Raw genomic sequence first — 14,155 nt, 5'->3', positions numbered from 1 at the left:
GTCAATCCTTTCTGTGTGTGTCACATATTTTATCGTTATGGATCTATGATGGCTATTTAAAACATCAATAAATTCCTGGAATTCTTCTTGGCTATGTTCCCATATTCCAAATATATCATCTAGAAATTTATAGTAATGTGTCGGTTTAAGTCTGCATTTTTCTAGTGCGGTCTGTTCCCATATGCTCATGTAAATGTTTGCATAAGATGGTGCAAATCTCTTTCCCATGGCCGTGCCTTTGATTTGTAAATAGAATTAGTTGTTAAAGGAAAAATCATTCTGGGTTAGATTTAAGTCTAGTAATTGGAGTAATTCCTCCTCTGGTCGACTTGTGTCTGGGTATTTACTAAAGACTTCCCTGACTGCTTGTAGTCCTGATTCTGTTTCAATGTTTGTGTAGAGGCTGTCTATATCTATTGAAAATAGAAGGGCCTCCTTTCCTACTCTAATAGCTTTAATTTTGTCCACAAAATCGTAAGTGTCTTTTATAAAACTGGGGTGTTTTATCGACAGTGGGTTCAGGAAATATTCAATAAACTCTGCTGTCTGATACGTCTCGCTGCCACAGTCCGACACAATTGGTCTCCCGGGTGGAATTTCATATGGTATTGTCCATGAATCCGGGCTTTTGTGTATTTTTGGTAAAAGATAAAATATCCTAGCCCGTGGGCTATCCTGTCCTATTAAGTATTGATGTTGTTTGGCGTTTATGTGCCTTTTGTCCTTAAGTCTGTTTATGATGGCTATGGCCTTCGTAGCTGTCTGCATGTAAATGGGTTGGTCTAATTGCCTATAATGGTCCTGATTGTTGAGCTGTCTCTCACCTTCTAAAAGGTATTGGTGTCTATCCATAATTACTATGCAGGAGCCTTTGTCTGCTGGTTTGATAACGATTTGTTTGTTGTTGATTAGTTCCCTAAGTGCCCTGGTTTGTTCTATTGTGAGATTATCTTTTTCCTTAATGTGTCCCGGTATGCGTGTTACCGTATTCATGTCCTTCTGCATCAGTCGTTTAAGGCTGCTTGGGATTAAATTCTCAGACGGTTCCCAGCTCGATTTTGGTCGAAAAGGCAGTATCTCCGTTCCCTGGTCCATTCCAAAGTGTGTAGCTAGTTTCAATCTGCGGTGATACTGCGAAAGGTCTTTCTTTAACCTGTTGGTTTGTTGTTTATAGATATCCAGTGTCGGGACAAATGAAAGTCCCTTTTCCAGCAGTTCGGTCTGGTGTTGATCTGGCTGGAAGTAATGGGACAGATTAATTATGTTTGACTTGCCCCCCCTCCTTTCTGGGTTTATGGGGTCTATAAGTTTAAACTATTAAGCCAATTTACAAGCATTGCTTTGCCTGTCTCTGTTGTCCAATGTACGTTATCAGGAACCACTTTAAACTCCCTTTCATCCAATTTAGGGAGGTAACTATAGGTAACAATATTGCGATTTAACTCTCTCATGTTATCCTTATCCTTTATTGAGAAACTAGTTGAGAAGTTGACTAAAGGGACATGGATACTTGCAGTTGGGAATGCGTTCCGTGCTGCTGCGATGGCCTCTCTCAATGCCCTCTGCGTTTGTTTTGGAGCGTGGCCTCTCTCGTTTATCCCAACCGACAGGATGCAATAGGCTACAGTGGTGTTTCTCGGTGTCCTCTCTAGTAGGGCCTTCGTATGTTGGAAGCCCATTCCTGGGTAGCAATCCACTTGCAGATCTGGTCGTGTCAGAGATGGAAGTTTGCTCATGTTTGAGTCTCCTATGATGAGGATGCTTTTCTTTGGGTATAGTCTCCAACGTAGGTTCTTCTTCCCGGTGTTGATGTGTTTGTAGACTTCCCCTGGGGTCCTTAGCTCGTCTATCTCTGGTTCATCTGTTTCCTTTTCTCGGTGTCGGGGGGGGGGGGGGGGGGTAGAGGGAGAGAGAGAGAGAGAGAGATAGACAGAGAGAGAGAAAAAGACAGAGAATAGGCAGGTGGGCTCCGTGGAGGGGTCTGGTCCACATCTGATCCAGGTCAGCTACCCGCTGTTGAAACATTTTCATCCTTGACGTATTGTTCAAATCCCGGCAGCACAGTGTCCAGATAACACTGGTTTAAGTCTCCAAGCACGACTGCTGGTGCGTCTGGGTACTGCAGTTGGAGTACACGGCTAATACAAACATTCTTCAAAACTATTGATGTTATGTTTTTGGTGTTATTTTTTTAGTGTACAGGGCATACGTGTATACATTTAACTGAGTGTACAGGGCATACAGTATGTGTATACATTTAACTGAGTGTACAGGGCATATGTGTATACATTTAACTGAGGGTACAGGGCATATGTGTATACATTTAACTGAGTGTACAGGGCATACAGTATGTGTATACATTTAACTGAGTGTACAGGGCATATGTGTATACATTTAACTGAGTGTACAGGGCATACAGTATGTGTATACATTTAACTGAGGGTACAGGGCATATGTGTATACATTTAACTGAGGGTACAGGGCATATGTGTATACATTTAACTGAGGGTACAGGGCATATGTGTATACATTTAACTGAGTGTACAGGGCATATGTGTATACATTTAACTGAGTGTACAGGGCATATGTGTATACATTTAACTGAGTGTACAGGGCATACATTATGTGTATACATTTAACTGAGGGTACAGGGCATATGTGTATACATTTAACTGAGTGTACAGGGCATATGTGTATACATTTAAGTTTAACTGAGTGTACATGTTATGTGTATCCTTACTATAATTCATCGAATGTCTAAATGTCTGAATTTCTGAATGTCACTGACAGAGCATTATCTCCTCATTAACTGCACGAATCACTCCCACTTTTCATACAGGCATGGACCATAATTATATGGAGGTCTTAACGGAGCCCTTTTCCCCATTTGACACATTAATGATTAATAATTAATTTATTAGTGAATAACCTCGCACCTCCGTCCCCTAGCGACACCTGCATCACAGGCCACCGTTATCACCGTTACCCCACTGGCATGCTTCCTCTAGCTACCCCTGCAACACAACAAAATGTGCCCTATACAATTTGGCACTGCGTCTGTGTGTGTGTGTGTCTCCTAATACACAGCACAGCCGTTGTCGTCTATCTCCGACCGAGCCACACTATTGGCACACATATCTCCATGCAAAACAAAATCTGCACGCTCCCAGAATGAACCTAGCCTACTTTTTACCGATTTTACCGATGTCTTTCACTGTTCAAATATTGTTTTTACATCACTCCAACCCCCTCAGGCCAGGAGGGTGTGTGTGTGTGTGTGTGTGTGTGTGTGTGTGTGTGTGTGTGTGTGTGTGTGTGTGTGTGTGTGTGTGTGTGTGTGTGTGTGTGTGTGTGTGTGTGTGTGTGTGTGTGTGTGTGTGTGTGTGTGTGTGTGTGTGTGTGTGTGTGTGTGTGTGTGTGTGTGTGTGTGTGTGTGTGTGTGTGTGTGTGTGTGTGTGTGTGTGTGTGTGTGTGTGTGTGTGTGTGTGTGTGTGTGTGTGTGTGCGCGCGCGCGCACGCGCGGACGGGAAACACTCTGCAACACGTTAAAATTCTACTTCTACTAAAGAAAGAGGCAGCGATGGAGCCATAAGTCCATATCCATACATTCGGGGACATAAATTGCGCAACATACTTTTAAACATGACGCGGCCACGCCAGAAGGCTGCTCCTCCTAGCTGTTGTGTGATAACTGCTAAGCTACATTGTCAACACGGCACTGACCAGGGTTGCCACATTGACTGAGAGGGAAACAAGCAACCAGGTCTATGAAAATGAAAACAGGCCAGATCAAGTCAGAAAATCCGAAAATTAATCTAGAATAAGCAACAATATTGCTGACTGTCAAACATCATTTTCATGTCATGGACCACTAATATTCTATATATATATATATATATATATATATATATATATATATATTTGCTGTTCATATATTCAGAACGGGTAAGGACTAGTACATTTAACTGAGTGTACAGGGCATAATATGCCCTGTACACTCAGTTAAATGTACTAGTCCTTACATGTTACATTTAACTCAGTGTTCGGCATTGAAACTGTTAATCCTATTTCCTTGCACGTACATAATATTAACTAATATTGTTACTGTTTGTTGACTGGAAATACAGATCATCACTACTAGACCACACACACACACACACACACACACACGATCAAAGCATGTTGTTGATGTTACTCCCATGCTAATGACCAGAAGTCCGGTTCTCCTGGCCTGAATTTTTTTAATGATTTATTAGCAGTTATACAATGTTGCTGTTAATGATACTGAAATCTTTAAGGAAAGATGTTGGTCACATTGTGCCGATAGCCCTGTTGGGCTTGAATTAAACCTGTTACGAACCCACGTTTACGACGAAAATGTCTCAATAATCTTTTGTCAAGTAATATGAACATTTATTAATTTAGCTAGCCATTATGTGAATAATATTATAGCTGATGATACACTAATATTGAACTGTTGCATTATTATTTGCAGTAGCTAGAATCACAACACACTATTACCATTAACTACAGTATGTAAATGTTAAGCACCATCTTTGTGCCTCAAGTGGAAAGAATAGTTTCCTTGCACGTACATAATGTCATAGAATAGATCCTATCACTGACCTTTGACCTCCGTCTGACCCTGCAGGACCAATGAGGCGATTCTCTTGGCGCTGTATGAGGCGGTGCACCTTAACCGTAACTTCATCACTGTTTTAGCACAGGTAAGACTTTTGATTCACCCCACCTTTTCATGCCAACTGTACACTCGTTTGTTTCCGATTAATACAAACAGGCATGGGGGTCCAGTTGGAAGTCATTTCTACCAACCTGCTTCTAAAGCCAGCCTAATTAATTGTCCATAGTATGATGCCGTCCCTTGCCGACAATAACACATTTTCAAGCTAACAATGTGTCGTCTGTCAGGCAGTATAAAGTATTTTATGACTTCCGTTTTTCTTTTTGTCTGGTTTGAGGTTATTTTTGTAAATCTCATCTCACTTTTCTTACATCTGTCCTTTTTATATTTGCATTTAATCAGTTATTTTATCAGCTGGCTGTCTTACAGACATTTCTCAGTTAGAGGTCATTTCTGATGAATATGAGCAGACATTGCTCAGTTAGAGGTCATTTCTGATGAATATGAGCAGACATTTACCTATTGGTAAACCAATAGGAAGTCTCTGGCTGTCTCAGCCGGGAGATGGTCCGCCCCTCTATGCCCAGAAATCCATAGGTCTTTTTCAGGCTTTACGCGCCCTAACCAATCGCCTATCAGGTCGCCCCGAATGTTTCCTTTTCTCATAGAAAGGAGAGGGGCCAGTCAGAAAAGCTTAGACTAAACCAGCAGTATAGGGCCGATTCATCAAATGACAGGCAGTGAAATTGTTTTGAAATTTATTTTTCAGAGGGCTTATTTCAGTAAATAAAACATACTGTATAACATAATACAATAATAACAATAGTACTTGCTGAATTGAGGTTAGAATTTAAGTTTCTCTTTGTCACTTCAAGTTGTTAGGCAAGAGCATGTTCTGTTACTTGTTCTGTCTGGACCAGACAAGATATATGGAACAGACAAAGAAGATTTGAATTGAGAATCTGAGTGATCTAGAGGTGGAGGAGAGGCCAACCAGGTAGGGATTATCTGAGTGATCTAGAGGAGGAGGAGAGGCCAACCAGGTAGGGATTATCTGAGTGATCTAGAGGAGGAGGAGGAGAGGCCAACCAGGTAGGGATTATCTGAGTGATCTAGAGGTGGAGGAGAGGCCAACCAGGTAGGGATTGTAAGAAAGGAGAGAGACAGAATCTGAGTGATCTTGAGGTGGAGGAGAGGCCAACCAGGTTTGGATTGTAAGAAAGCCTGCAACACTCCAAATAGGGATCGCCGATATGGTGATAAATATCGTATTGTGATAATATGTATCCACGATATATCTATTTGTAAATTCCAAATAAATTTGTAAATTCCAAATGAATTTGTACGTATAAGTGGGATCTTCTTGTTTGGCTCATTCTTTTAACTCTACAGAGTCACCCAGAGATCGATATGTCCACTACGCCCCCCACCCCGACTCCAACCACACCCACCACGCCACTGGGAACCACGCCACCCTCCTTGGACAGTAAGTCATACCCTTGGTTAATGTGACTAGCCTTATGTTTATCTATCTATCTGCCGGTTGGTCGGTCTGTCTAGTGGGCAGAATACTCCTGCTAGAGAGTACGACCTGCTCTTGAGCGTACTCAATATCTCTGCTCACATCACAAGCCACTGGCTGACCTACTGTAGCATGTAGTGGTCATCCTCGAGCCATTTGCAAAATGGAGCCTAGTCACTGTCTGCTGTTTTTTGGATTTTGTTTCATGGTTCATGGTTTTGTGTTATTATGTGAAATGTTGTTTGCTGCTGTTTTGACGTCATTGCAAAAGAGTTTTAATCATAATGGGACTAATCCTGGTAAAATTAAGGTAAAATTAAAATAATTATGATATAATACATTATTCATTACATTGTTAAATTAAATTGTGGCCTTTGTTGATTAATTACAAATGTATTTATTTAAATTCCTCTTAATACCATCTATCTAATAATTTAGCGGAAGCTCGCTCGATGTCTAAATCGCTCGGTCGCTGTCTGTCAGAGTACTTCCTTAGCATAGAGCAAGACAGCTGCTCGCTTTCTGTGCCATCTCACAACGCCACGACGCACGGACCGCCTCACGGAACCTAGCGCCACACAGCCCTGTCCTCCAACCTCAATCTGCCCTTGATTAAATTAATTTGCGTCAAAAAACAAACATCTCCCCGCAAATCACGTGTCACCAGTGAAATGCATGTTGGGACGGACACAACATGCACTGGGACACACTTTTCCGCGCAACAGACCCACACAGGGAAAACAAGTCGGACCCTGATACATATACTACTAGCTACTCTTAAATGGTTTTTTTTGTGGCTTTCGCCTTTATTTTATATTTTTTTATGGAGGGACAGACAGTAGGCTGACGGGAAATGGGGAGAGAGATGGGGGGAAGACATGCAGTAAAGGCCGTCGGGATCGGGAGTCGAACCTGCGGCACACTGCCAGACTGGATTACCAGCCAAGGTGCTGGTGCTACTAGCTACTCTTGCGTCAGTTGACATAACTTCTTCTTTGGGGAAGCATCGCGGCCAACGTGCGGGTTGCGTGGCACAGGCACCTGAAAGCCAGCTCTGACAGTTGGACGCGGGCATGTTAAAGTGAACGAAAATATTCAATAACTTCCATTTATAGGCAGAATATCACCACCAAATTTACATCACACATCAATGGTGTACTTATGATTGTACTACAGCATTTACTTGCAAAAGAAACGTTTAATTAGCCTACTTTTGTGCCCAACCCAACTTCCCAACACCATCTGTAAACAATTCCCCCCTATCACATTACCCACACTGAACATAATTTGCTGTTCATATAGAACGGGTAAGGACTAGTTATTACAAACCATGAAACACAAGAGGCTAACAAAAATGGGTACATGATATGCAACATTTTGTCTGTTGTTGCCTACTAGTTTGAAATAACCCTGGAAGAAATGTTTTTCCTAAATGCAAATGTACCATATGCCTCAGATTGCCTTTTTCTTTGGGGACACCCAAACTATCTGGTGGTGCTGGGCAGAAGGACATTTTGATGGGCTTAACTACACTCGCATGTTCTAATCTGCATAGACAGTAGAAAGTTTGAGTGGAAGACATAAATGTGTTTATTAATTTGACTTAAAGGGATAGTTCAGCATTTTTAAACTTAAGTTAAAAAATGCCATTAATATGGTGGTTGCAACTGTATTAATTGATTGCTTGAGTCCTGTGGTGGGAGTACTGCTATGGTTTTGGTGAATATTAAGTATGTGTAGTTCCGGTCATTTTGTGGGGGGCATTGGGGCCCTGCAATAACAGTAAATGAATCCACAAAACTAGCGTCATTTGTATTGTTGACCTATTTCTAAAATATTAGCGCAACTTTCGTTCAACTTTGACCTCTCTATCACATGGAACTATTTTTTGGGCGTAGTGATATGGACACAAAAAACTGTTCCGTTCCGTGTGAGCGGGGTAAAGAATTTCCGGAAGTTGCACTATATGGTAGAAATAGGTCAAAAATTAATTTACTTTTAATGCATGGCCCCCTGTGCCCCCCACAAAATGACCGGAACTACTTAAAGGGGGTGTCAGTGATTTCAGTCAAAAACCCTTTTGCCTTGGGACACAAGCTTTCATCCAATCAGGATAGAGAACAAAAACGAAACCTAAGGTTTTTTGACCCCCAGGGGTTAACTTGGGACAGGGAGGAACTCCTTATATGGTCAGCACACTCTATAGTAGAGAGGATTATCACAACAAAACAAAAAAATAAGTGATATTTGAATTAAGTGAAATCACTGACCTACCTTTAATATTTCACCAAAACCAGAGCAGAACTCCTACCACGGGACTCAGGCAATCAATTACAATTACAAATACAGTTGCAACTACTATATTAATGACAAGTATTTCATACAACTTAAGAAAATTTCTGAACTATCCCTTTAAGTCTGCTGACCCTGAAGTTTCCGCTGACCCTGAAGAATTACAAGAGTATACAAATGCTCACACACACGCACGCATGAACGCATGCACCACGTCCAGCCTTAAAGAGCATAGAAAATTCAGTGCCTGTTTATTTAAAAGCTTTTTTGACATTTTTGTGTCTCTGCTTCCTTTCTTCAAGCAGAACCGCACTGTGTATTCACATGTATTTTTGATAGCGCTCCACCTCTGGAAAAACTTGGGGACTTGTGCTTACATTTTCCTCATACTGTAGGCTCACACACATAACAGTTTTATACATGTCAACACACACACACACACACACACACACACACACACACACACACACACACACACACACACACACACACTGAAAAGAGAGAGGGAAATAGAAGGAGAGAGGCCATAAGAAAGAGTTAGAGAAGGGAAGTTGTGAGTTAAATGGAGAGTGTGAGTACATTTGTACATTTGGTAGAGACTAGACTTCAAAACGCAGTGTTCCACTTTAACCTTGTACTAGTCACATCAACTCTCGCAGACACCACCGTTATCAACCACCATGTTCTTGAATCCAGAGCACATCAGTATGCATTGGTGCTGGAAACCAAAGCAGCTTGTTTCTAAATTTGGACTGACTCTCACTTCGCTTCTTCAGTATGGTTTACTGGCATGGTGGTTTACATCAGTAGTATTTCCAAATCCTTATACATAACAAGTGGAGATTGAAGGAATCGCTGGGGAGAGCGAATGCAAGAGAGGATGGTTCCATATGCGTTGAATATGTCTTGAATTTAAAACAACTCATGTCCTCGATAGCAACACCAAGCCTACAGTGCACGATAAGTCCCCTGTGCAAGTTTACTAACAGATACTGGAGTAGGTCTTTTCATATGCGTGCTTGCTGACACCATTAAAAGGTGCATGTTTTCGGCTTCTATTGCCTTCTCAAATGGGTAAAAACCTGAGAGCCATTTGCTGTATGAAATATTAATCTCCACCAGCATAGAATACAGATGGAGCTTTCACTGAGAGAGATCTCAGTAGGCTGTGACACTTTGGCTGCGGAGTCAAAGTGCTACACTTGGCACATGCACATAATCTAACATACACACATACAGTACTACTAAATTCACACAACTATAGATACATGTGACTTGCCTATTATAAATATATTAAAATTCCTTTGCACCTGTCTCACATGTGTGCGACGCTCGTGCGTATACTATGCACAGAGTAGGCTGTCACTTAACCTATATTATGTGATGTGATTTATTCAAGGTTATGATTGTGTATATCCTGTTAGCTTTCTAATGAGCTAGCGAGGAGGAAGGAGCAGTTTGACAGAGGGTGGAGGGATATACACACAGATGTGCCTTCATCTTTTATCCATGAAACCAACAGTAGGATTCAGCTGGCAGAGGTTTTTAAATGTACATTATTTAGACAATGAAACTGCAGTAGCAAGCTACAGCACACTCCATGTACATTTAGCAATGTAGTATTCACTAATAGTTTTATGGACAAAATGAGGATGATTCTAATTGTTTCTTATACAACACTGGAATTAGGCAACGTATATGGGGGAAAAAATATTGGGTTGGTGTGTTAATTCTGTTGTCAAAGAGTTGGACATGGAGCATGTATAGACTGAACAACCTTTAATGAGGATGGCTTCCCAGTGTCTTGAATGTGGTGTACTGTGATTTTATTTGGGAAATGTCAGGGTTTGAACCTGTTGAGGTTGGGTGTCCTAACCACTACGCCATTGTTGCTTTTTACTGATGATTGTTGGGATGGTCTCTGACCCTCAGCTGGTCTCTGCATGTGTTGTGTTTTGCTACAGTGATGAACAACCCTGAGTTACCTCTGGACCCAAACCTACAGACCAGCAATCTGCTCATCACCTTCCTCAAATATTCCTCCATCGTCATGCAGGACACCAAAGGTATGATATAGCAACAATGATGTCTCCAAATTATAATGCATGTTTAAAGGTTTACCAGAAGATTTAAAGTTGCAATGGTCCTCTCTGAATGGAGAGAGTTAATTGTCTCCACCAGGCCAAAGACTGTTTTACACCCCATTAGCCCGTCCGTGTGTGTGGACGGCTAATCTTGGCACTGTTGGCCCCATCAACTGTGCACACAATCTCCTTGGATGCCAGAGGACCTCTCGAAAACGAGATGATGCATCTCAAGGGCCTCCAAAGACATTTCAAATAAAATAAAGTGATACAAGAAAGTTAAATCATTTTTATGCAGCAGATAAACACATTTTCAAGCACTCCACTCCACACTTTATTAATCCTACTAAAGCAATGAGGAGAGAGAGAGAGAGGGAAATCATTTTTTTCATCATTTTTTGTGTGCCTATTCTTTTGTTGATCTAAGATGTGTTCACACACCTCTTATCATGTAACAATGTTGTGATCCATAGGCTGCTGGCATTCTCTGTCTGTATACAGTAAGGCATCATTAATATGATTGACAAGATCTAAATGGGGCTTCCAGCCTGCAGTGCATGTTGCTGCTGCGTCTCTGTCATGCTTTTATAAATATATGGTTAAATATATGGTTATGTCAGGAACAAGATATCTCAGACAGATGTCTGAGATATCTTAGATGTATTGGACACAAGGACCTATTAAGCTACACGTGTGACCAAGATATGACCAAGCACCATGGCATCTGGTTAATTTGTTTAGCTGCCTAAATAGGATAATTATTTCAGCGAGACTGCAACTTGAAATGCAATCTATTACTACTGTATAATCTTCTTGAGTTTGTCTCATCTGTCCTGCTGTGAAGGATATGGCTACATTTGTTTCATTAGTTTAATTGAACTTTAACTTCTGTATTGTGTTCTGTTTAGCTTGTTTTGCATTATAAGAATTAAGAACACTTCAAAACAAAGAATGCAAAATTACAGAATTACTTAATCCTATCAATACGCCTCCATTTTTACTGACTACGGTATAACGCGATGTCCGACATACTGCCTCCCATCATTATCACTGTCTGTAGCATCCTTTAGTTCCAGCCATCTGCACTCTTAAAAGTCTTAATTGCCTCAGTCTGTCTGTCTTTACAGTAGTGTGTTATTATTGTCAATCTATTCACCATAACTCATGTTTATTTTTGTTTTCCAGATGAACACAGATTAAACAGTGCCAGACTTTGTCTCATCATCCTCACATGCATAGCAGAGGTACAGTAACAGGCCCCTACAGTAGTTCATTTACTATATTTCTGATCCACAGAGACCTCCCCATTACTTGCCAGCTAGCTATATTGTTCACTATCTTTGTATCCATTATGCTGGTTTGACGTGTGTCTGTCCGTTTCATAGGATCAGTACGCTGACGCCTTTCTACATGACGACAATATGAACTTCAGAGTCGATCTACACAGAATGGTGATGTACCATCTTGTTTTCGAGGGGGTCCCTGTTACTGGAATAAAACAACTGGTTTCTCAACACAACTTTATTGTCGGTGGCATCAAGCATAAAAAGTGCAACTGTTCAAACTATTCATGCGGCAAACAGGGTAGTGTCTAAACTTAAATCCAATGTTACTGGAATAAAACAACTGTGGTTTCTCAACACAACTTTATTGTCGGCACGTTGCCAGACCCCCAACACAACTGACTCTCAGTATAACAACATCCGGTTCGTACACCCCGGGCATCCCTTAAGGTCACAGTGCATTATATAACACATACACACAGTAAGCAGGGAACAACATTAACTTAACAGTCCCAACATAGATGCATGTCGCAATCATTACATTTATACAGAGTAGACAAAACAAATTACATACTGTACCTCCATACATGGACAAAACACATACACTTAAACATTGTGAACCTTGAAAAACATCACAGCCTCATTATAGCATAAAATCCAATAATGGAACACATTTTGAAAATACTATGTTCCATACAGTACAGTGCAAAAAGTAAGAATACAAATAATGAAATAATATAGTATGGTTTATGATGTCAGATTTACCGATAACGAGAACATACAACTTCAAAGGTAAGAAGACGTTTAAAAACTGGGAATGTTGAAATGAGTAATGTTAATTATTCCAGTCTGAAGGGGCTTTGAAAGAAAAGTTATGTTTACAAAATTCATTACTAACCAAAGGAACAGTAATGTAAACATGAGTGTCTGGTATGTTGTGTTGAAGGAATGAGGCAAGTAGGATAACTGAAAAAAAGACAAATAGTGAGAAAATGATTAGGTGGAGGAACGAGTGATTAAGTGTTTAAGTGAGGGGGCACGGTGGCACAGTTGGTAGTGCTGTCGCCTCACAGCTAGAAGGTCCTGGGTTTCGATTCCCGCTGGGGACGCTGTGGGCACTGGCGGCGTGTTCCCTCCTCCGCGTCATCAGTGCCCATACCTGAGGCAGGGGTTGGCGATAGGGCCTTTCTGTGTGGAGTTTGCATGTTCTCCCCGTGTCCCCTAGGGTAGATACCCTCACAAAAACATGCCGTAATCCTGGTCTCTAAAACTACCTCCCCCTGGCCAGCCGGGGCGCCTGATGGAGGGGAAAGGAACTGGTCGGAATAACGTGTCCCTTCCACGCGATACGTCCGGCCGGGGAAATTCCCCTCTGTCAGGTGAAAAGAAGCAGCTTGGACTCCTCATGCATAGAAGGAGGCATGAGGTCAGTCCGCTGCCCCCCTAGGTTGGCAGAGGAAGTGTAGCGCCCAGGATTACATTAGATAATTGGCACTGGGTGAAAAGAAAACTGGGTTACAAAACCGTGGGATAAAAAAATAAATTAAAAAAAAAAAGTGAGGGAGACAACAACCCATGTATGTCTGTCTTTAATTTATGCTCAAGCTTCTATTCACTGTGTGTTTTCCAGCCAATGAGACACAGAAAGAAAGGAGTGGACAAGAACAACCCCTCACGGCCTCTGGTGTGTGCTGTTCTAGGTAACAGGACGCCCTAGCTAAATGTGTCTTCTTAACATATATTGCACCATACTTACAATACTTTGACACTATCAATTGTCTTTGTTCTACAAAGCTCATGAGTGGTAAAGACCTGATGCACATGTGAATGCTGTTGACTGAAGCACATTTATGCATTTATTTTATCAGAAATTAAAAGAAACAATATAATGCAGGCGTGGTTATCCGTTGTGGTGTTTTATGGTAATCTGAAGAAAATATTTTGACATGTTTGTCCAAATGAATTTAAGGGTACTTAATTGTGTGCTGGCCTGGTGTTGTGCATTGAAAATGCAATACAATCTACAAGCTCATAATGCGTTACACCTATGACACGCACAACCAAGTAAAATGGGGCCCTTTACCAACATCAGTTCCAACATCAGTTCCCAAACTGTGGTGCGTGCACCCCTTGTGGTGCGCCAGGGCCTTCTAGGGGGTGCGCGACATGAAAAGGCTAATGGTGGTGCTATGGTTTTATTTTAAATATATTAACATATTATACCAATATATGGCAAGTATATGCAGAATATAGCATATGCTGCATATATTATATCATATTGGTTCATATATTATGTGCATATATGTGGATACAAAGGAAATATATGTCTCTA

At 41.2% G+C, this 14,155-nt stretch overlaps 1 protein-coding gene across 1 annotated transcript in view; it reads left to right on the top strand.

The window, feature by feature from the left end:
- The window catches only part of armh3 (armadillo like helical domain containing 3), a 48,034-nt gene that overhangs the window by 14,842 nt on the left and 19,037 nt on the right, over positions 1–14,155 (top strand). The window contains exons 14-19 of the mRNA XM_080759578.1: positions 4,652–4,727; positions 6,035–6,128; positions 10,421–10,522; positions 11,726–11,784; positions 11,926–11,991; positions 13,454–13,523. Coding sequence (XP_080615704.1) covers positions 4,652–4,727; positions 6,035–6,128; positions 10,421–10,522; positions 11,726–11,784; positions 11,926–11,991; positions 13,454–13,523 — 467 coding nt within the window. The remainder of the gene's footprint in view (positions 1–4,651; positions 4,728–6,034; positions 6,129–10,420; positions 10,523–11,725; positions 11,785–11,925; positions 11,992–13,453; positions 13,524–14,155) is intronic.

This window comes from Protomyctophum bolini, assembly GCF_963924005.1.
Source record: "Protomyctophum bolini genome assembly, chromosome: 3".
Taxonomy (NCBI): Eukaryota; Metazoa; Chordata; class Actinopteri; order Myctophiformes; family Myctophidae; genus Protomyctophum; species Protomyctophum bolini.
This window is presented reverse-complemented; position numbering and strand designations above follow the sequence as displayed.